The sequence below is a fragment of the Nerophis ophidion genome, linkage group LG19, assembly GCF_033978795.1.
Source record: "Nerophis ophidion isolate RoL-2023_Sa linkage group LG19, RoL_Noph_v1.0, whole genome shotgun sequence".
In the NCBI taxonomy this organism is placed as follows: Eukaryota; Metazoa; Chordata; class Actinopteri; order Syngnathiformes; family Syngnathidae; genus Nerophis; species Nerophis ophidion.
Window position 1 is genome coordinate 19,368,492 of NC_084629.1, and position 22,903 is coordinate 19,391,394.

Below are 22,903 nucleotides of genomic sequence, written 5' to 3' on the forward strand. Positions count from 1 at the left end.
TTCATCCTCTTAAGTGTCCCCCCCCCACCCCCTGATGCAGAAATGAAGATGTGTTTATGTCTGCAGAAAAAGTGGTTGCCAAATGCTGTGCTGCATTCCCACACACCGAGGAGGCAGGACGCATCAGGAGAAGGTCTTCCAAAGACTACTCGAGGGATGATGTTCATTAAGTGCTGGATGTCGCTTCAGCTTCTTCTGGGACATGTCTTGACGCTTCTGGCAGTCCATCCATCCTCCAGCAGCAGTAAGTCACATGATAAATATGCCACTCAAGTCACGTGATCAATCAATGATATACACTTAATGTGTGTTACTCAACTGAGTCAGGCACATGATCAATAATATCGTGAAATGTACTGATCAGCCAAGTCACATGATCAATAATACCTAAATGTATTGGTGATGAACTAAGTTAGTCACATTATCAATATTGTGAAATGTAGTCATCAGCTAAATGCACATGATCAATGTATATACACAAATGTATTGGTAATCGTCTAAAGCACATGATCGATGTAAAGTGTATTGATCAGCTGGGTCACATCATCAATAATATATACCTAAATGTATTGGTAATGAACTAAGTCTCATGATCAATACATTCTTAAATGTATTGGTAATCAACAAGGGCACATGATCAGTGTTGCAAAATGCATTTATCAGCTATGTCACAAGATCAATAGTATATACCTGCATGTATTGTTAATCCAAGTAAGGCACATGATCATTAATGTCGGGAAAAGTATTTATGAACTACTTCACATGATCAATAATATATACTTAAGTGTGTACGTCCCACTGGGTCATTATTGTCACCGATGTCCCACTGGGTGTGAGTTTTCCTTGCCCTTATGTGGGCCTACCGAGGATGTCGTGGTGGTTTGTGCAGCCCTTTGAGACACTAGTGATTTAGGGCTATATAAGTAAACATTGATTGATTGATTTATATGTAATCATCTAAGGCGCATGATCAATAATGTCGTGAAATGTATCCATCAGCTAAGTTCCATGATCAATAATATATACTTGAATGTAATTTCACACATTTCACATGATCAATGTTGTGAAATGTGTGGATGATCAACTAAGTCACATGATCATCCATCCATCCATTTTCTACCGCTTATTCCCTTTGGGATCGCGGCGGGCGCAGGTGCCTATCTCAGCTACAATCGGGCGGAAGGTGGGTTACAACCTGGACAAGTCGCTGTCTCTTAAATGTATTGGTATTCGACTACGGCGCATGATCAATGTTGTGAAAGGTATTGATCAATTAATTCACAAGATCAATAATATATACTAACATGTATTGGCAATCGTCTAAGGCGCATGATCAGTATGTGGTAAAATGTATTGACCAACTTAAGTCGCTTGACCAATATGTCACCCAAATGTGATCAATTGTGAAATGATTGATATGCAGAGAAGTATCTTCATCAATTAAGTCAGATGACCAATATGCAATTAAATGTTTTGGTGAATTAACTCACATTATTTGTAAATACTAATAACCAACTTAAGATAAATGATCAATAATTTGTAGTAAACGGTGATCAACTAAGTCCAACCATCAATATGTCATACATTCACATGATCAATAATATAATGTATTGATCAAATAGGTCACATAAGCCATATGAACTAAAATGTATTGACCAACTTAAGTCACATGATCAATGTGTCACCCAGATGTATTGATCAATTAAGTCATATGACCAATATGCAGTGAAATGTATCGATCAGTTAACTTCCATGAATACTAAGTACCAAAATGCGTTGATGGCCGACGTAAGATACTGATCAATAATATGTAGTGAACTGAATTACAATCAACGAGGGCTGGGCGATACGACCGAAACCTCTATCACGATATACGTTTTCTATATTGATTGATAATTATTGATACTTTTTATGACTTGTTTAAGGGTCTATTAATCAGTGTCTGGCAACCAGGGAGGGACTACAATCAATGAGTCAACTACCTTCAAGTATACTTGAAGGTAGTTGCAGATATAAACCACTAGATGGCAGTAGTGTATCAGCTGTTGAAGATTGCACTGATTAAACAGACAAAAGTGTCTGGATGTTGCCACAGTCTGCATTAAAGCCAACAAAACCAAATACAAGGTTCTGTTATTGAGTTGACATGTGAAGATATTCGTTTCTCTTCTCCCTCCATGTAGAGAATCCACAGCGAGACAAAAAGACTGCAAAAACCCTAGTAGTGTTATGAGAGACGTGTGTGTGTGTGTTCCTTTAAGAATGGCGGTGTGTTGGGTGAGTGACGTCTGTAGTTGCGACTGGCGAATGAGTCCTGAAGAAATGAGAATAAAGTGACCAAGTTTTTACGAATCGGCGGCAATACCTGACAATAACAGATCCACTGTCAGAGTGAAGGGCGTGACCCCGGAGGAAATGTCGCCCTGAGCTCCACGACTGTGGGCTGAGACTGGGAGGCGGAAGCCGAACAGCAGAAAAGGTGCAGTTGGTATTGTTACGTGATTGGCTGTTAGCGTGTACCTCCCATTGCTCGGTGAATACTGTTAAATGATTGGCTGATAGTTGGACCCTTCTTTGCTGAGTGACACCTTCCTGTTTCCTGGTCTCCTAAACCGCGAATGGCTTCAAAAAACGAATCTTGCTTCATAATTTCTGGTTTCTTCCGACCAAAGAATACTTTCTCAAACGCATTTAATATTGATAAAGTATTATCGGCCCAATCCTACTATCAATTAAGTCTTATGACCAATATGGAGTAAAATGTATCGATAAATTAACTTGCATAAATACTAGCTACTAAAATGTATTGATGGCAGACTTAAGTTACATGATCAGTAATATGTAGTGAACTGAATTACTATCAATTAAGTCACATGATTGTCACCCAAACGTATTGATCAATTAACTCACATGTTGAATAGCATTAAGTAGTTTAGTTAAATGTATGGCTGATTAAGTGGTGAAAGTGTATTGTGATCAACTGCAAGTCACTTGATCAACCAACTAAGTCACCTGATTAATGACATGTAGTTCAATGTACTGATCAACCAACTAAGTCACCTGATTAATGACATGTAGTTCAATGTACTGATCAACCAACTAAGTCACCTGATTAATGACATGTAGTTCAATGTACTGATCAACCAACTAAGTCACCTGATTAATGACATGTAGTTCAATGTACTGATCAACCAACTAAGTCACTATGTAGTAAAAATGTGTTGGTGATAAACCAAGTCACATGATCAAGATGTAGTAAAAAGTATTGTGATCAACTAAGTCACATGATCGATATGTAGTAAAAACAAATAAGTCACATGATCAATAGGTAGTAAAAAGTATTGGGGTTAACTAAGTCACATGATCAATATGCAGCAAAAAATTATTGATCAACCAAGTCACATCATCAATAAGTAGTGCAAAGTATTGCGAGCAACTCTGCAAGTCACTTGATTAATGACATGTATTTCAATGAATTGATCAACCAACATGATCAATGATCACATGATCAATATATAGTAAAAGTATAGTGATCAACTCAGCAAGTCACATGATCAACAAGTAGTACAAAGTATTGATCAACTCTGCAAGTCACTTGATTAAGGACATGTAGTCCGATGTATTAATCAACCAACTAAGTCACATGATCAATATGTAGTAAAAAAAAAAATGGTGATCTACTAAGTCACATGATCGATATGTGGTAAAAGTATTGAGATAAACTAAGTCACATGATCAATAAATAGTACAAAGTATTGTGATCAACTCTGCATGTCACTTGATTAAGGACATGCAGTCCGATGTATTGATCAACCAACTAAGTCACATGATCAATATGTAGTTTAAAAAAAATGATCAACTAAGTCACATGATCAATATGTGGTAAAAAGTATTGTGACCAACTAAGTCACAAAATCAACAAGTAAACATTTATTGGTGATCAACTAAATCACATGATCAATATGTAGTAAATAGAATTGTGATCAACTAAGTCACATGATCAAGAAGTAGTAAATATGTGTTGGCGATCAATTAAGTCACATGATCAACAAGTAGTAATGTATTGGTGATCATTCGACTAAGTCACATGATCAAAAAGTAGGAATAATGTATTGGTGATCAACCAACTAAGTCAAATGATTAATACGTAGTAAAAAGTATTTTGATCAACTAAGTCACATGATCAACCGGTAGTAAATATGTGTTGGTGATCAACCGTCTTAAGTCACATGATCAACAATATTAGTAATCAATAATCTTTAAGAGTTATTTTTCCTTGCAGGACTTGTGGCTTTGAGAGAAGATATATGTCCTCTTTTCTTTCCTCCTCTTCCTCCGCCATTGTTTCCTCCCCTGCAGCACAGACAGGAAGTGATGGTAACCATGACAACTTTTAATATATTAGGTACACCTGCACCACCTTGTGTCAATTGGATACAACAAATACATGACCTGGTGCAGGTGTACCTCCTGTACATGTTATTGATCTGATAATCAGTTAATCTTATTACTGATGTTTTATCAGGTTGACAATGATATTGATGACTATTCTTGATGTTTGATCAGGTTGATGTAATCATATTGAAGAATTTTTAATTAATGTTTGAACAGGTTGATACAATCATATTGATGAATATTATTGATGTTTGGTCAGGTTGACATAACAGAATTGATCACTGGACCTCAAGGGGAGAAGGTGGGTCAGAACTTTAAGTTATGTATCATGCAAAATTATACAAGGACACATGCCATGTTGTACTACAATTGTTGTGCTATTTTAATTGTAGGGGTTGTCAGACTGGTACGTGTACTAGTGGTACATGGGCTCTATCTAGTGGTACGCCCCAAAAAATAATTTTATTGAATCAATTTATTTTCAACATTGAATATACGTGTTAAATAAAACCTCTGTCTTGCTTTAGTGAATACTTAGACCTACTACACTACTGTATTTTAAAGTTGTCATCTTGGTGGTACTTAATGAATACTTAGGTCTACAACACTACTGTATTTTAATGTCATTTTGGTGGTACTTAATGAATACTTACTGTAGGTCTACAACACTACTGTATTTTAAGGATGTCATTATGGTGGTACTTGGAGAGCCAAGTTTTTCCTGAGGTTGTACTTGGTAAAAAAAAAAAAATATATATATATATATATAAACCACTGATATAAAATGGTTACACTTGAGTGATTTTTATGTAATATTAATATGGTAAACACATGGTTGATGTTACATCATCTTTTATAGTAGTTATGTGTTTGTTATGTGTGTAATAAACATGAAGTTGTCATCTTATTAAAAATCAAATAAATACAAATACAATTTATTTAAACATTTCTTTATTTTACTTAAAATATAATTTATTATTACATAAGCTTTTGTGAATTATTTTGGTATTGTTGTTGAATTTTATTATACAATAAATTGTATAATAAATGTACAGCCATACAATTTATGTTCCATAGACCTTATGTGATGATCAAACCTCAAATTGAGAACATTAGCTTAGCAACAGTTATACGTTTTTTTATTATTATTATTATTAATTATAATATTTACAGTATGAATATTGTTATTGTGAATATATTTGTCGTTATTCTGATTATTTTTTCTAAAGGGATGTAGAGGACCCCAAGGATCTAAGGTGCACACACACACACACACACACACATGCACAGGAGAAGTCCAGGTAGTGTGCGTAAAGTATTGTGTGTGTTTCAGGGGGAATCTGGTATGATGGGTCCCCAAGGAGAGAAAGGGCAATCAGGAGCAATAGGAAAACCTGGTCACAAGGTATTATGTATTATATAATACTATAATTATTTTGGTCTGAGAGAGAAGATACTATGTTTGTGTTGTAATTATGATTTTTGTCATTTTTTCTGTTGTAAATATGAATTGTGTAAATTTTCTGCGCTGCAATTGCCATTTTTATGTTGTAATTATGATTTTGTGCTGTAATTATAATTTTTTTCAATTTTATGCGTTGTAATTATTTAGATTTTGGTAAATTTTTGGCGCTGTAATTATGGTTTTTGTAATTTTTTGGTTGTAATTATTTTAGTAAATTTTTTGTGTTGTAATTATTAAAGTTTGGTCAATTTTTTGTTTGGTAAATATTTTTGTCATTTTTTGTGTTGTAATTCTGTTTGTCAGTTTTTTGTCGGTTTTTGTGTTATGATTTTGGTTAAATTTTTTGTGTTGTAATTATGATTTTTGTAAAGAATTTTGTGTTGTAATTATGATTTTTGTAAAGAATTCTGTGTTGTAATTATGATTTTTGAGTTGTCAATTTTTGCACTGGAATTATGATTTTTGTCATTTTTTATGTTGTAATTATTATTTTTGTCAATTGTTTGTGTTGCTAATGTAGTTTTTTCAATATTTTGTGTGGTAATTATGATGTTTGTCTTTTTTTTTGCCTTGTAATTATGTGTCAATTTTTTGCGTTGTAATTATAATAATTTTTGTCAATTTTTTGCCTTGTACTTATTACTTTTGTCTTTTGTGTTATTATTTTTGTAAATTCTATTGTGTTGTAATTATTCGGATTTTTGTCTGTTTTTGTGATGTAATTTTGATTTTTGTAAAATTTTTGTGTTGTAATTATTTTGATTATTGTCAATGTTGTGTTGTAATGATTATGATTTGTTATTTTTTAAGTTGTGATTTGTAATTTTTTTGTGTTGTAATTTTTTTTTGATGGAGAAATCATTTTGTGTATCAATTATTATAGTGAAATATATTGTAAATATTGAAGGGAAGAAAAATAATTTTGTTATAGATATTATAGTTATTGTATTTATGGTCATTATTTTTGTTGAGGTAGAGAAAATAAATGTTTTAATTGTAATTAGTTTTGTTTTGAGAAAGTAAGTTTATGTTGTAATTATTACAATAAGAAAAATAAGTTGGTGTTGTAATTATCTTAGTAGTTGTTGTAATTATGGTAATTGTTTTAATTGACAGAGAAAGTAAGTTTATGTAATTATTAGAATAATACAAATAAGTTGATGTTGTAATTTTTAGAATCATTTGTGTTTAGGGAGAGAAAGGCTTCCAGGGCTGGCGAGGTCTTAAAGGTGCGCCAGGATCAGCGTGCGTGTTGAAGGTAGTCACATGACTGTTGAAGGTAGTCACATGACTAGATAATGTTTTTGCCAAGTCAGTCGTGGCTTTATTCGCCAAGATTTGTTGTAAATGGTGAAGTTTTTACATTTTGAAATATTGTGTTTTTATTGGCAGGGCAATAAAGGACCAGCAGGTTTGCGGGTAAGTGCGTCTCTTAGTGTGTATTATTTATAAACGTTTATGTGTTTATTATTTTTAAGCACTTTGAGTGTTAAGAAAAGCGCTATGTAAATCTAATTTATTATTATTTATGTGTTTGTATTTTTTTTTTATAAACATTTATGTGTTGATGTTCTTTCAGGGAGGTCAGGGCCTCAAAGGAGACCCAGGACCCTCAGGAGATCCTGTAAGGACAAGAGGCTGTTTGTTACTAAACCATCAGAGATCTTTGCTGTAACCTGTGGTGTTCCTCAGGGCTCAGCCCTACACCCCTTTTTATTACTCATTGAAACTGCTTGTGTGTCCTTACAGGCTCATCCAGGTGTTCCTGGCACGCCTGGACATAAGGTGAGTACGCTAGCTCAGGTGGAGTAGGAGTTTTATAGGTATAGTAAGAATAGTTTTTTTTTAGATATAGGTGTAGTAGGATGAGTTGTGTAGGTGTAGTTAGAAGAGTTTTTTTTATATAGGTGTAGTACATATAGATGAAGTAGAACAATTTTTTTAGATAAAGATGTAGTTCACATAGGTGTAGTAGGAGGAGTTTAATTGGTGTAGGCGTAGAAGAGTTTTAAAGATATAGGTGTAGTAAGAAGAGTTTCTTCGATATAGGTGTAGTAGGAATTTTTTTTTAGATATAGCTGTAGTACATATACGTGTAGTAGGAATAGTTGTGTATATATAGGTGTAGTACACAGGTGTAGAAGGAATGGTTTTGTAGATATAGGTGTAGTACATACAGGTGTAGTAGGAATCATTTTGTAGATATAGGTGTAGTACATACAGGTGTAGAATGAATAGCTTTGTAGATATAGGTGTAGTACATACAGGTGTAGTAGGAATCATTTTGTAGATATTGGTGTCGTACATATACTGTAGGTGTAGTACATATTGGTGTAGTAGGAAGAGTTTTATAGATGTAGTACAAACTGGTGTAGTAGGAATAGTCTTATAGGTGTAGTAAATATAGGTGGAGTAGGAATAGTCTTACAGGTGTAGTAAATATTGGTGTAGTAGGAAGAGTTTTACAGGTGTAGTACATATTGATGTAGTAGGAATAGTTTTATAGATGTAGTACAAACTGGTGTAGTAGGAATCATTTTGTAGATATAGGTGTAGTACATACAGGTGTAGAATGAATAGCTTTGTAGATATAGGTGTAGTACATACAGGTGTAGTAGGAATCATTTTGTAGATATTGGTGTCGTACATATACTGTAGGTGTAGTACATATTGGTGTAGTAGGAAGAGTTTTATAGATGTAGTAGGAATAGTCTTATAGGTGTAGTAGGAATAGTCTTATAGGTGTAGTACATATTGGTGTAGTAGGAAGAGTTTTATAGATGTAGTACAAACTGGTGTAGTAGGAATAGTCTTATAGGTGTAGTAAATATAGGTGGAGTAGGAATAGTCTTACAGGTGTAGTAAATATTGGTGTAGTAGGAAGAGTTTTACAGGTGTAGTACATATTGATGTAGTAGGAATAGTTTTATAGATGTAGTACAAACTGGTGTAGTAGAAATAGTTTTATAAGTGTAGTAAGAAGAGTTGTATAGTTGTAGGAAGATGGTTTTTGATAGGTGTAGTAAAAATAGTTTTTAGATATAGGTGTAGTACAAATGTGTAGGAGTACATATAGGTGTACTAGGAATAGTTTTATAGGTGTAGTGTTTTAGATGTAGGTGTAGTAGGAATATTTTTTTAGATGTAGGTGTAGTAGGAATATTTTTTTAGATATAGGTGTAGTACATATTGATGAAGTAGGAATAGTTTTTTTTAGATATGTCTTATGTTTAGTAAGAATCGTTTTTTAGATATAGGTGCAATTGGAAGACTTTTTTTTAGATGTGTGGTTACTACACATCCATAAAAAACTTCTTACTACACCTATATGTACTACACATATCTACAAAAATCTTACTACTACACCTATATATAAATAACTCTTCCTACTACACCTAAAAATCTTTCTACTACACCTATATCTACAAAACAATTCCTACTACACCTATACTGTATGTACTGTACTACACTAGTACATATTAGTGTAGTAGGACTAGTTTTTTTTTTAGATATAGTTGTGGTAGGATTTTTTTTTAGGTATGTGTAGTACATATACGTGCAGTGGGAATAGTTTTTTTTTTTATATATAAGTGTAGTACTTGTAGGTGTAGTAGGAGTAGTTGTGTAGATATACTGTAGGTGTAGTACAAAAAGATGTAGAAGGAATAGTTTTGTAGATATAGATATAGTACATACAGGTGTGGTAGGAATGGCTTTTTAGATGTAGAAGGAATACTTTTATATCTATAGGTGTACTATGAATAATCATGTAGTTGTATGAATAGATTCAGTAATACTCTTATGGCTATAAGTGTAAGAACAATACTTTATAAGTGTAGTAGGAATATTTATGTAGTTGTAGTATGAATAAGTCTAGTACAGTGGTTCTTAACCTGGGTTCAATCGAACCCTAGGGGTTTGATGAGTCGGCCTCAGGGGTTCGGCGGAGCCTCTGCCGTGGAGGTCAAGATACACCCGACTCATTGTGTAAATAAAAACTTCTCCCTATTGCCGTATTATGGACATCCCCAAACAATGTTCCCTCTAATTTTCCATCTGATTTGCAGGTGTGTAATTTGTTCTGAGTTGATGCACTGTGTCGGTTTTGTTCTTTGAACAAGGTGATGTTCATGCACAGTTCATTTTGTGCACCAGTAAAAAAAAAAACATAACTCTGTCTTGAATTTCAAAAACCATTTTTATTTTTCACTAAAGAAGGGTTCGGTGAATGCGTATATGAAACTGGTGGGGTTCGGTAACTCCAACAAGGTTAAGAATCACTGATTTAGAGCTATTTGGTTAGGGTCAGGGTTAGAGGGTTAGGGTTATTATAAGGCCATGCCGAATAAGGCATTAATAAGTACTTAATAATGACTAGTTAAGAGCCAATATGTTACTAATTTGCATGTTAATAAGCAACTAATTAATAGTGAATATGTTCCCCATTCTAAAGTGTTACCATGTTTTTTTTACTGGTGCACAAAATCAACCGTGCATGAACATCACCTTGTTCAAACAATAAAACCAACACAGTGCATGAACTCACAACAAATGACACACCTGCAAATCAGTCAGCTGACAGGGAGAAGTTTGTATTTACACGAAGAGTCGGGTGTGTTTTGACCTCCGCCGAACCCCTGAGGCCGACTCACCGAACCCCTAAGGTTCGATCGAACCCAGGTTAAGAACCACTGCTTTAAATTAAGTCTTTGTTACTTAGAATATGTTCCCCATACTAAAGTGTTACCAAAAACATACAACTTTGTCTTGAATTTGAAAAAAATATATATTTTATTTTTCACTAAAGAAGGGTTCGGTGAATGCGTATATGAAACTGGTGGGGTTCGGTAACGCCAACAAGGTTAAGAACCACTGACTTAAATAGACATTAAGTATTTTACTTAACCTTCAACCCGACATCTTTTTCTGAGTTAAAAACATTTTGTTCCATGCAGAAATTTTATTTAATTTTCTCTGCAGTCATACTTTGTGTTCATAAATGTAACCCATAATAGTTTGTTTATACATAGCACAAAGCAAAAAAACAACAACTTTATATGCAGTGTTATTTAATTTTATTTATTCTATTTTTGTCCTGTCCAGCTTCTCAGGCAAATCATATAGTTGATGTAGATACCCATATCGGTGGTTCAGATTTACTTTACAAAAGAGAAGTGTAGGATACTTCTATTGTTGCCTTATTTAAATTTGACTTATTAAATGTATTAATATTATCATTTGGTGCAGCCGGGCCGGAGCAGGAGGGGATAGAAAGAGGAAAAAAAGGAGAAATTGTGGGGATAAGAGGGGGATTAGACAGTGTTATTTCATTTTAAATTTCAAAAGAGTTTTGTGGCTCCCATTGTTTTCTTTAATTTGTGAAACGGGTCTAAATGGCTTTTTGAGTGGTAAAGGTTGCCGACCTGATATAGTTATATTCAGTAGGTATACTAGCTGACGTTCTAGGTACTTAGGTGTACTAGCAAGTATAGTTATACACATTAGTTATGTAGGTGTATTGGTAGGTATGGTGCCATAGGTGTTGTAGTATTATTGGTACTAGGTATAGTTATATATGTGTAGTATTTAAAGTCAGAATACAGTAGGTGTAGTTGTATTACTGTAATATACAGTATATATTGTAGTACTTCTATTAGAATACAGTAGTTTGTGTTCAATGGGTCCACTTACTGTGTGTGTGTGTGTGTGTGTGTGTGTGTGTGTGTGTGTGTGTGTGTGTGTGTGTGTGTGTGTGTGTGTGTGTGTGTGTGTGTGTGTGTGTGTGTGTGTGTGTGTGTGTGTGTGTGTGTGTGTGTGTGTGTGTGTGTGTGTGTGTGTGTGTTTTTTCAGGGTGACCCAGGCCTGTGTGGAGGTCCAGGTGTTGAAGGTGTGCAGGGTCCCAGAGGAGAACCTGGTCTCAGAGGAACTAAGGTGGCTGACTAAGTTCTTGCCTGACACCAAAATGTTTCTCGCCAACACTTAAAAGATATTTGTTTCAGGGATTGAAAGGACTTCGTGGACCTTCAGGACCTTTGGGTCACCTTGGAGCAGTTGGAGCCCCTGGTTTGACGGGACAACCCGGACTTCCTGGACAAGGTGAGCCTAATTGTGCACTTTGAGCTGGAAACCTAACGCACCTTAGCTTGTGTTGCAGTCTTCCATCTGGAAGGTCTACAGGGAGAACCGGGAAGTCCAGGACCTCTGTCCTCATCATGCAGCTGCTCGCCACACCCCCGCATACAACCAAGGCCACACCGGGTCCAGAAGGTAGAGAACGCGCTTTGATGTCTCTCCTCATTCTTGCCTGATCAGATCGTCCCGTCTTTGTAGATCTTCATCGCAGACGGAGAAGAAGCTTTGAGGAAGCTGCAGAAGGAGAACACCATGGTTCTACGTACCGACATGAAGGCTCTTTACATCTTCACTGAGCAGCAGTGGATTAACGTACTGGTGAGCTAATCTGTTAGCATTAGCATCCTAGGTACTGGCGAGGTAATTTGTTAGCCTTAACATCCTAGGTACTGGCAAGCTAACCTTTTAGTTTCAGCATCTTGAGTTAATCTGTTAGCATTAAAGGCCTACTGAAATGTGATTTTCTTCTTCAAACGGGGATAACAGGTCCATTCTATGTGTCATACTTGATCATTTCGCGATATTGCCATAGTTTTGCTGAAAGGATTTAGTAGAGAACATCCACGATAAAGTTCACAACTTACGGTGCTAAGAGAAAAGCCCTGCCTCTACTGGAAGTCGCAGACGATGACATCACATGTTGATGGCTCCTCCCATATTCACATTGATTTTAATGGGAGCCTCCAACAAAAACTGCTATTCGGACCGAGAAAACGACAATTTCCCCATTAATTTGAGCGAGGATGAAAGATTCGTGTTTGAGGATATTGATAGTGACGGACTATAAAAATTAAAAAAAAAAAAAAAAACGCGATTGCATTGGGACGGATTCCGATGTTTTTAAACACATTTACTAGGATAAATCTGGGAAATCCCTTATCTTTCTATTGTGTTGCTAGTGTTTTAGTGAGTTTAATATTACCTGATAGTCGGAAGGGTGTCTCCACGCGCAGTGTCTTAGGGGAGTCGACGGCAGCTATGGACGGCAACAAGCTCAGCTTTTCTCCGGTAACAACTGACTTTTTACCACAATTTTCTCACCGAAACCTGCAGGTTGACATGTGGTCGGGATCCATGGTAAAGTTTCACCTCCGGGAATTCTAAACAAGGAATCACCGTGTGTTTGTGTGGCTAAAGGCTAAAGCTTCCCAACTCCATCTTTCTACTATGACTTCTCCAATATTAATTGAACAAATTGCAAAAGATTCAGCAACACAGATGTCCAAAATACTGTGTAATTATGCGGTTAAAGCAGATGACTTTTAGCTGTGTGTGTGCGTAGCGCTCATTTTCTAAAAACGCGTGACGTCTTGTCATCATTACGCGACGTTTTCAAGACGAAACTCCCGGGAAATTTAAAATTGTAATTTAGTAAACTAAAAAAGCCGTATTGGCATGTGTTGCAATGTTAATATTTCATCATTGATGTACAAACTATCAAGACTGCGTGGTGGGTAGTAGTGGGTTTCAGTAGGCCTTTAACATCCTAGGTAATGGTAAGCTAATTTGTTAGCATTAGCATCCGAGGTACTGGTGAGCTAATCCGATAGCGTTAGCATCCTAGACCTTGTAGTTTCTAAAGGGATGTAAAAAAAATGTTTTATAATTCCTTGTCTAGATGTAAATATTAAAATGCAGGAGCATGTTTCAAATGAAATGTATATTTGACACAGTTAGTCAAGGAATATGAATAATAATAATCATTATCTACTGAATGCTGATTTCTTGTCATCTCTTCTTTTTACGCTGCTTTGGTGGATAAAAAGAATCCCAACAGTGACTCCCCCCTCCATTAAAATTCTCCCAGCTTTTTACAATAAAAGCCCATCAGCCTGTCACCCTTCCCCTAAAGTATGCAACAAAATCATGACCAGCACGCTGGCACGCCTAGTTAGAATGCTAATAAACTTTCCCTTGCAATTGCTGCCTTGTTTTTACTTCCTGCCTTCAGTTAATGTGATATCAATTATTCACACCAGCGATATCGTGTGTGTTTACGAAGCTGTTAACACATCCCAATGTCCTCCAATAGGCACGCAAGCTTGGTCTTTTCTTTTACAGGCTACTAGGAGCCAGCAGCTACACAACACCTAAGCACACAAGAGCACACAAGCTATGTAGTAATAAGTGAAGAGTATTGCGGTGTAAAACAGCACATTTGTCAACATAAACAAGTATCAAATGATTATAGTTGCATATTACTTCCAATAATTTTACTCCAAGGCAGAAGAGTATTTCAAAGTATCCAGTAACAAACGTGTCCGCGTTAGTCAACTTAATGCGTCATGAGGTTAACATCATGAATTATTCTGGCCACTAAGTGACGCCAAATTTTTTTTACAGTAAATTCCGGACTATAAGCCTAATTTGTGGCCATGTTTTGTGTTCAATAGTTTTTTGTTTTAATTAAACACAAGCGGAGGCACTAAATAGGTTTGTTTGTGCCATTGCGCCCACTGCAGGTGTTGCGAGTTGAAAATTTACTTCCTGTTAAAATGCCTTGAACTGGAAGTAGAACCGCCCAAGCGACGTTTGTAAGTTTTACAATATGACTAAAACAATTCTTACTTACTACACGTCCCATATGTGATGTTTGCAGGAGTGCTTTCATGCATATTTGTAATGAAGCTACAGTCATTAGCATTAGCTATTATGCTAACACATTTATGTGTCTGTTAGTATTATCAACTTACAATGGCATTCTTTTTCTATTGTTTCAGTTTGGTAAATTCACTCAAAATTTAGCGTGGAGTTATTGAGTCTGTTTAGTTCTCCACTTTCTATTTGATCCATCTTGGTCTCTACACGTCATCTAGTGTGCTGCCATCTAGTGGAAGAAGTCTTCAATTGCTGTGCAGTCGCTCAACATTGACAATCTTGGTTACCTCCTTTCCTGGGTGAGTAAGTGAACGAGTGACCGCAAGTCCCGATTCAGTATAAAAACACGACTCGTTCCTAAGTTGCACATGTGTAATACACAATATCAGAAATCTTAATGTCTCATTGGTGTCCAAATGTTTGGTTTACATCAAACATGACTCACCTTCTCTTTTCCAGGTGTGTAAATGTACTCAAACTAATGAAACTTCCACTAAGTTTTATAATATTATTTTATTTTATAAACAGCGTTTTTGTACAGGTGATAATCACATGTTATGTCTTGACTGACTCAGCATATTTAGAAAAAAGGATTCCATTAATTAATTAATTCATGACATGAACCAAGGTTTTACTTTTGAGAGTCATATTCTTTGATACACTGAAAATCTTTGACTGTAATTTAATTTCCATGATGTTACATGTGTTGTGTTACTTGTGGTACAACATGTATTACTTGTAGCGCAACATATGGTGTAACACCGGTAATGCAGCATGGTGTCCATGATGTAAGACATGTGGTGCAACATGGTGTCTATGATGCCACAATGGTGTCCATAATGGCTTGTGGGTGGTGCAGCATGATCTCCATGATAAAACATAGGTAGTGCAACATGGTTTGCATGGTGCAACACGGGTGTTCCAACATAGGTGGTGTAACATGGGTAGTGCAACATGATGCAACACGGAGGGTGCGACATGGTCGCCAGGGTTTAACACGGGTGGTGCGACACGGCTGGCGCACAATGGTCACCGTGGTGCAACACGGCTGGCGCACAATGGTCACCGTGGTGCAACACGGGTGGCGAATCATGGTCTCCGTGGTGCAACACGGGTGGCGAATCATGGTCTCCGTGGTGCAACACGGGTGGCGAATCATGGTCTCCGTGGTGCAACACGGGTGGCGAATCATGGTCTCCGTGGTGCAACACGGATGGCGCTCCATGATCTCTGTGGTGCAACACGGGTGGTGCACCATGGTCTCCATGAAGCGCAACACGGGTGGTGCATCATTGTCTCCATGGTGCAATACGGGTGATGCACAATGGTCTTAATGGTTCAACACAGGTGGCGGACCATGGTTTCCATGGAGCGCGACACTGGTGGCGCACCATGGACTCTGTGCACGACCCGTGTTGAACCACAATGGTCTCCGTGGTTTAACACGGGTGGCGCACCATGGTCTCCATGAAGCGCAACACGGGTGGCGCACCATGGACTCTGTGCACGACCCGTGTTGAACCACAATGGTCTCCGTGGTTTAACACGGGTGGCGCACCATTGTCTCCATGAAGCGCAACACGGGTGATGCACCATTGTCTCCATGGTGCACTACGGATGGTGCACCATGGTCTCCATGGAGTGCGATACGGGTGGTGTACCATGGACTCTGTGCACGACCCGTGTTGAACCACAATGGTCTCCGTGGTTTAACACGGGTGGCGCACCATGGTCTCCATGAAGCGCAACACGGGTGGCGCACCATGGACTCTGTGCACGACCCGTGTTGAACCACAATGGTCTCCGTGGTTTAACACGGGTGGCGCACCATTGTCTCCATGAAGCGCAACACGGGTGATGCACCATTGTCTCCATGGTGCACTACGGATGGTGCACCATGGTCTCCATGGAGTGCGATACGGGTGGTGTACCATGGTCTCCATGAAGCGCAACACGGGTGGTGCATCATTGTCTCCATGGTGCAATACGGGTGATGCACAATGGTCTTAATGGTTCAACACAGGTGGCGGACCATGGTTTCCATGGAGCGCGACACTGGTGGCGCACCATGGACTCTGTGCACGACCACTGTTGAACCACAATGGTCTCCGTGGTTTAACACGGGTGGCGCACCATGGTCTCCATGAAGCGCAACGCGGGTGGCGCACCATGGTCTCCATGAAGCGCAACACGGGTGATGCACCATTGTCTCCATGGTGCACTACGGATGGTGCACCATGGTCTCCATGGAGTGCGATACGGGTGGTGTACCATGGTCTCCATGAAGCGCAACACGGGTGGTGCATCATTGTCTCCATGGTGCAATACGGGTGGTGCACAATGGTTTTCATGGTTCAACACGGGCGGCGGAACATGGTTTCCATGGAGCGCGACACGGGTGGTGCATCATGGACTCTGTGGTTCAACACGGGTCGCGCACCATGGTCTCCGTGGTTAAACACGGGTGGTGCACCATGGTCTCCATGAAGCTCAACACGGGTGATGCACCAGTCTCCATGGTGCAATACGGGTGGTGCACCATGGTCTTCATGGTTCAACACGGGTGGTGCACCATGGTCTTCATGGAGCGTGATACGAGTGGTGCACCATGGTCTTCATGGAGCGTGATACGAGTGGTGCACCATGGTCTCCAAGGTGCAACACGGATTGTGCACTATGGTCTCAATGGAGCTTGATACGGGTGGCATACCATGGTCTCCATGGTGCAACACGGGTGGCGCACCATGGTCTCCATGGAGCGCGACACGGGTGGCGCACCATGGTCTCCATGGAGCGCGACACGGGTGGCGCACCATGGTCTCCATGGAGCGCGACACGGGTGGCGCACCGCAACATGGTCTCCATGGAGCGCGACACGGGTGGCGCACCGCAACATGGTCTCCATGGAGCGCGACATGTGTGGCGCACCGCAACATGGTCTCCATGGAGCGCAATACGGGTGGTGCACCATGGAGACCATGGTGCAACACGGGTGGCAAAACATGGTCTCATAATGATGCAACATGGTTTGTAGGGTGCAACATGGGTCCATACTGAGATGGCTGGTGCAGTATAGTGTCAATGGTGCAACATTAAAATTCCCACAGATGTTACCTATCTAAGGTGTGCACTCTATGAAGGGCACCTGGCAGTCCATTAAGGCTCCTTTAGTTGGAAGTTTTTAATATTAGCATTTTGTCTTTTTTCTTTGCATCCAAAACCCAAACATTTTTTAAATCTGAGAAAAAAAAGTATTCGACAACAATGTGATCGGTTTATTAGAGTAACATAATGATTGATCAGTTATTGATAGATGGGATTGACTTTTGGCAAAGAGCACAGTGATGTGGTGTTCTTTGGGGCGCTTCCTACTTTGCATAGCTCCTCCCCTGCTACTGTGAGCCAAGCAAGATGGCCGCTGACTTGGTTTCCACTCGGTCAAGAAATGATGAACGTAGAAAACTTAGTGATTTTGTAAAGTTTAAGCAAGATGAATAACACTTGGACAGCAAATGCTCCTTTCAACCTGAAACAATTAAATAATCTTCTATAAAAACACAGAAAAGGCTTAAAATGAAGGCTCGTTCATTCTAGAAACACTCCCGCGTCTTTCATGGTTTCACTTTCACTTTCGGTATGTAGTGTCAACATATGCGTGTAATATGAAGAGTAATGAGGTGTATAATTTGTTTCCTGTTTTGTCAGAAGTGACCCGCCTTCTTTTCCTGTTCAATTGAATCAATCAAGTCACTGGACTCTGCACGTCCACTTTGTCCTCTACCACTCGCTGGTCAGTTTAGTGCTTTGGTCCCGTTTGGGCGGCGCAGGTGGCGGCCCTCGCCGCAGCGTTGCATAGCCGGAAATGTTGGAGCTAAGTTTGGCGGACTGAGAGCGGGCGTGGTGACGGGACAGCGTTTGCGTGTGGTGGCGGGCGTCCTGCTGCTGATGCAGGAGCTCCGGCGGAGGGGGCGGCAGCAGAGCCATGTCGTCCATGGTGGCCACGGGCTCCATCTTGGTCGAAGGGACTAGTTGGGAGGACGTGAGCGACCCGTGGCGGGAAACCGACTTCCTCTTGAGGGTACGGTTCAGGTCTTCCAGGAAATGAGTCTTAAGTGCCAGAGTGCTCGGCCCCGTGGATTTGGGGGATGTGGGAGGCACCGGGGTAGAGGAGGAGTAGGAAGACAAGGAGGGGGGCGGGGTCTGAGAGAGGGGCGGCGACATTGGTAGTGAAGCGTCGTAAGGGGCTGTGTTGCTAGTGCGACGATTTAGTGTGGGTGGAGGCACAGCCCCCTTTTTGAGGGAGGTTTGCTTCCACGATGAAGACGACAAAGGTGCTGCAGGCTGCGTTTGAGGCTGGGGGTTGACCACGGCCACCCTAGGCGGCTGGTGAAACTCAGAGGGGTGGGGCGGGGGAGGGAAGAGCTCAAAGTCACTGGGTGGGGGCGGGAAGTAGTCTGGGGACGACTCCAGATGTTGCGGCGGAGACGGGAACTCTGAAGACGCCTGATGGTGCTGAGCCGCTTGCAGCCCCTGGAGCGCCAAAGGCAGGTTGGCCAGATTCAGCTTCCCCGGCTTGGGAGGCGGCGTCGGAAACGCAGAGAACTCCTTTGAAGGCGAACCAGTCGCTGAGGAGGAGCTGGAGGATGTAGACGTTTGAGGAGCTTGTCCAAACTTATTGACCAGACTTTCCACCTTCTTGGGCCTCTCGTCCGCCGCCTCGCCCGAGTTTGAGCGCATGGAGGAGGCTCTCTGCGGGGCGGCAGGGGGGCCTCGCTTGCTGGAGGAGGTGGAAGGGGATTGTTTGATGGGGGAACCTGTTTTGGAGAAGGGCGGAGGGGGAAACTCTGCAAGGGAATTGTCAGGAGGAGGTGGGGGGAATTCTGGCGACTGCGTGGCGACAACGCCTCCCGGCTGCCATTTTGGTTTGGCCTTGACTGCTGGGGGAGACTGGGGGGGATTGAACTTTGAGCCCTCAATGGAGTTGGAGGAAGGAAGCGAGGGGGAAGCGGCAACGTTTCCTGGGAACTGGTTAACGATCTGTTTGACTAGAGATGATGTAGCCATGGAGATGAAGGAGGAGGAGGGGGACAAGGCAAGGTTCTTGGAGGAGAGACTGTGCTGCTTAGGGAGGGTAGGCGGCGGCTGATTGGGGGAGTGGCCTGTGGAGAAACTTTGCTGCTTCTTTACAGGGCCGTGGGGGGGTGTAGGGGACACTGGTGACTGTGCAATTGGGAGGGAAGATGGACCTGGGGGTTTAGGGGCGGTCTGAGGGGGAAAACCACCAGTGAAGGTTTTGGGCGGTGCTGGAGGGGGTGCATTGGGGGACGCAGGGGTGGAGAGCAGGGTGGGTGCTTGAAGAGGTGTGGACTCCCCAGGCGAAGGGAAGTCATACACCATGTTTGGGAACTTCTGTGCCAGAAAGTGCTTGAGGCCGGCGTTGGACAGTTGAGTGTGGGACTCTGGTGGTGGGAGAAACCCGTTGGCTTCCAGGATCTCGGGTGGTGGCGGCGGGAGGTACGACGATTCGTCATCCAGCGGCAGAGGAGGAAGAGATGAGGGACTCTGCAGACCCAACGTCAGCACAGTCGCGGCGGCGCCTTGAACTGGCTCTGAGGGTGGAGGAGGTGGGGGAGGCGTGCTGTAAGTGGCGGGCAGAGTGTTGTAGGTGGGAGGTTGGGCGGCACCGGGCGGCTGCGCTCTGGACTGGATCTGGCTCTGGTTCTGGTTCTGGTTCTGCAGGCGAGCTAGCGTGCTGTACTTGACGTAGGCGGCCGCCTGATGGGCCATGTTCACCACTGGCGGCGAGGAGTACTCCTCATGGGGAACCATCCCGTCGCTGTAACTTCCCCGGGAGGGTGGAGTCTGAGGCTGGGAGAGAGGGAGGTGCTGGGAAGAGAGGTTGGGGATCTGCAGGGGGATGGGCCTACTGATGGCGTCCATCTTCATCATCTGCATCAAACAACACAAAATGCTCAAATCAAATTGGATACGGACTTTTGGGACCATTAAGAAAAAAAAAAAAATAACAAAATGCAGGAACAGCAACTCAAGAGAAGTCCACGTCTTCAGACAAACATGGCCACCAGTCCACCTCATCCACACGTGAACTTCAACACTCCGTGCAAAACTAAACCTGACTTCTCAAAAATCAGCACAGCAAATTTCAAACGAATAATGGCTGCATTTTGCTCTGAGCCACTAGAGGGCATACTTGAAAGGTTTCCACAGCATCTAAGCAGCAATTTAGGATTAGCAATCTGTGTTAAAGACACACGCACACACAACTTCCAGTCTAACCTCCGCTCCCTCGGCCACCTGCACACAGGGGCAGCGTCATGAGCCGCTTCACCTCGGACCGCTGGCAGGAAAGCAAGAAGGGGAAACATGATGGTTGCCATACTGTGTGTGTGTGTGTGTGTGTGTGTGCTGGGCAGGAATGTGTATATATACATACATATACACGTGTATATGTATATGTGTGTATATAACAGCCCAACTTTTTTTCTTTCATTTGAACTGTTTAAGACATCGGTATATACAACAAGGGTACAGCTATTTTGGAAGCATCAAAGGTTAACCGACGACCAGAGCATTTGAGTTGTTCCAAGATTTGACGAGAGACACACTAGTTGCATCAGGGGCCGTTAGGATGTCAGGTGTTCGGTGAATTTAGGTCAGGCAGATCTCACAATGCCGAGGAACAAGTAAAAAAAAGAAAACACAAACATTTACAGGATGGAGGTAAAAAATGTAGCGAGCGAAACAATTTCTTTAAGTAGGTTTATTTCATAGTTTTAATTAGTTTTGTAACAAAGTGGTAAAAATGCCTCTGTGCCAATTTTTTTGTAATATGATGCTGCCATTAAATTCGAAATTACAGATGATTTGCAAAAAAAAATAATTTTCTCAGTTCAAACAATACATTTCTTGTCTTTGCAGTCCATTCAACTGAACAAGTTGAAAAGGATTTTAAAATCATTGTATTCTGTTTTTATTTACTAATCACACAACGTATGTGTATATATATATATATATTTTATATATATGTATATATATAGGCATGTATGTATGTTTGTACAAACCCCGTTTCCATATGAGGTGAGAAATTGTTGTAGATGTAAATATAAATGGAATACAATGATTTGCAAATCATTTGCAATCCTTGTATTCAGTTGAAAATGCTACAAAGACATATTTGATGTTCAAACTGATAAACATTTTTTTTTTGCAAATCATTAACTTTAGAATTTGATGCCAGCAACACGTGACAATAAAAGTTGGGAAATGTGGCAACAAATACTGATAAAGTTGAGGAATGCTAATCAAACACTTATTTTGAACATCCGACAAGTGTGCAGGCTAATTGGGAACAGGTGGGTGCCGTGACTGGGTCTAAAAGCAGCTTTCATGAAATGTTAAGTAATTCACAAACAAGGATGGGGCGAAGGTCACCAATTTGTAAGCGAATTGTCGAACAGTTTTAGAACAACATTTCTCAATGAGCTATTGCAAGGAATTTAGGGGTTTTACCATCTACGGTCCGTAAAATCATCAAAAGGTTCAGAGAATTTGGAGAAATCACTGCACGTAAGCCATGATAATACAGACCTTTGAGCCCTCAGGCGGTACTGCATCAAAAACCGACATCAGTGTGTAAAGGATATCACCACATGGACTCAGGAACACTTCATATAAAAAAACCGACATCAGTGTGTAAAGGATATGTATGCCTAAAGGATTGGTACGGCGTGGCGCAGTGGGGAGAGTGGCCGTGCGCAACCCGAGCGTCCCTGGTTCAATTCCCACCTAGTACCAACCTCGTCACGTCCGTTGTGTCCTGAGCAAGACACTTCACCCTTGCTCCTGATGGGTGCTGGTTGGCGCCTTGCATGGCAGCTCCCTCCATCAGTGTGTGAATGTGTGTGTGAATGGGTAAATGTGGAAGTAGTGTCAAAGCGCTTTGAGTACCTTGAAGGTAGAAAAGCGCTATACAAGTACAACCCATTTATTTATTTATTTATATCACCACATGGACTCAGGAACACTTCATAACACCACTGTCAGTAACTACAGTTGGTTGCTACATCTGTAAGTGCAAGTTAAAACTCTGCTATGCAAAGTGAAACTTATTTATCAACAACACCAAGTAACGCCGCTGGCTTGGCTGGGCCCAAGCTCATCTAAGATGGACTGATGCAAAGTGGAAAGGTGGTCTGACGATTCCACATTTCAAGTTATATTTGGAAACTGTGGACGTGGTGTTTTCCGGAACAAAGAGGAAAATAACACGTCGGCTTGTTATAGGCGCAAAGT

At 40.7% G+C, this 22,903-nt stretch overlaps 2 protein-coding genes across 3 annotated transcripts in view; one reads left to right on the forward strand and one right to left on the reverse strand.

Annotated features, from left to right (window-relative positions):
- The first annotated feature begins 42 nt into the window (after positions 1-42).
- LOC133537833 (acetylcholinesterase collagenic tail peptide-like) lies at positions 43-13,883 on the forward strand. The gene is made up of 14 exons (XM_061878907.1): positions 43-244; positions 4,283-4,377; positions 4,655-4,696; positions 5,625-5,651; positions 5,729-5,800; positions 7,053-7,118; positions 7,253-7,279; positions 7,440-7,484; positions 7,610-7,645; positions 11,711-11,791; positions 11,860-11,956; positions 12,015-12,127; positions 12,191-12,310; positions 13,759-13,883. The coding sequence occupies exons 1-14, from the start codon at positions 43-45 to the stop codon at positions 13,786-13,788; spliced, it is 1,053 nt and encodes a 350-aa protein (XP_061734891.1). The 3' UTR covers positions 13,789-13,883.
- Positions 13,884-17,850: 3,967 nt separating this feature from the next.
- LOC133538122 (ras-associated and pleckstrin homology domains-containing protein 1-like) overlaps positions 17,851-22,903 on the reverse strand; it is a 20,968-nt gene continuing 15,915 nt past the window's right edge. For both annotated transcript variants that reach the window (XM_061879452.1, XM_061879453.1), the window contains exon 9: positions 17,851-20,539. In XM_061879452.1, the coding sequence (XP_061735436.1) occupies positions 18,368-20,539 (2,172 nt within the window). In that variant the 3' untranslated portion in view covers positions 17,851-18,367. The remainder of the gene's footprint in view (positions 20,540-22,903) is intronic.

Bases quoted from the DNA above. Each gene is read 5' to 3' on its own strand.
- LOC133537833 (XM_061878907.1), top strand. From the start codon at position 43: ATGAAGATGTGTTTATGTCTGCAGAAAAAGTGGTTGCCAAATGCTGTG. The intron at 4,378-4,654 runs GTAACCATGACA...ATGTTTGGTCAG, and splicing joins AGCACAGACAGGAAGTGATG to GTTGACATAACAGAATTGAT. The intron at 7,646-11,710 runs GTGAGTACGCTA...GTGTTTTTTCAG, and splicing joins CTGGCACGCCTGGACATAAG to GGTGACCCAGGCCTGTGTGG.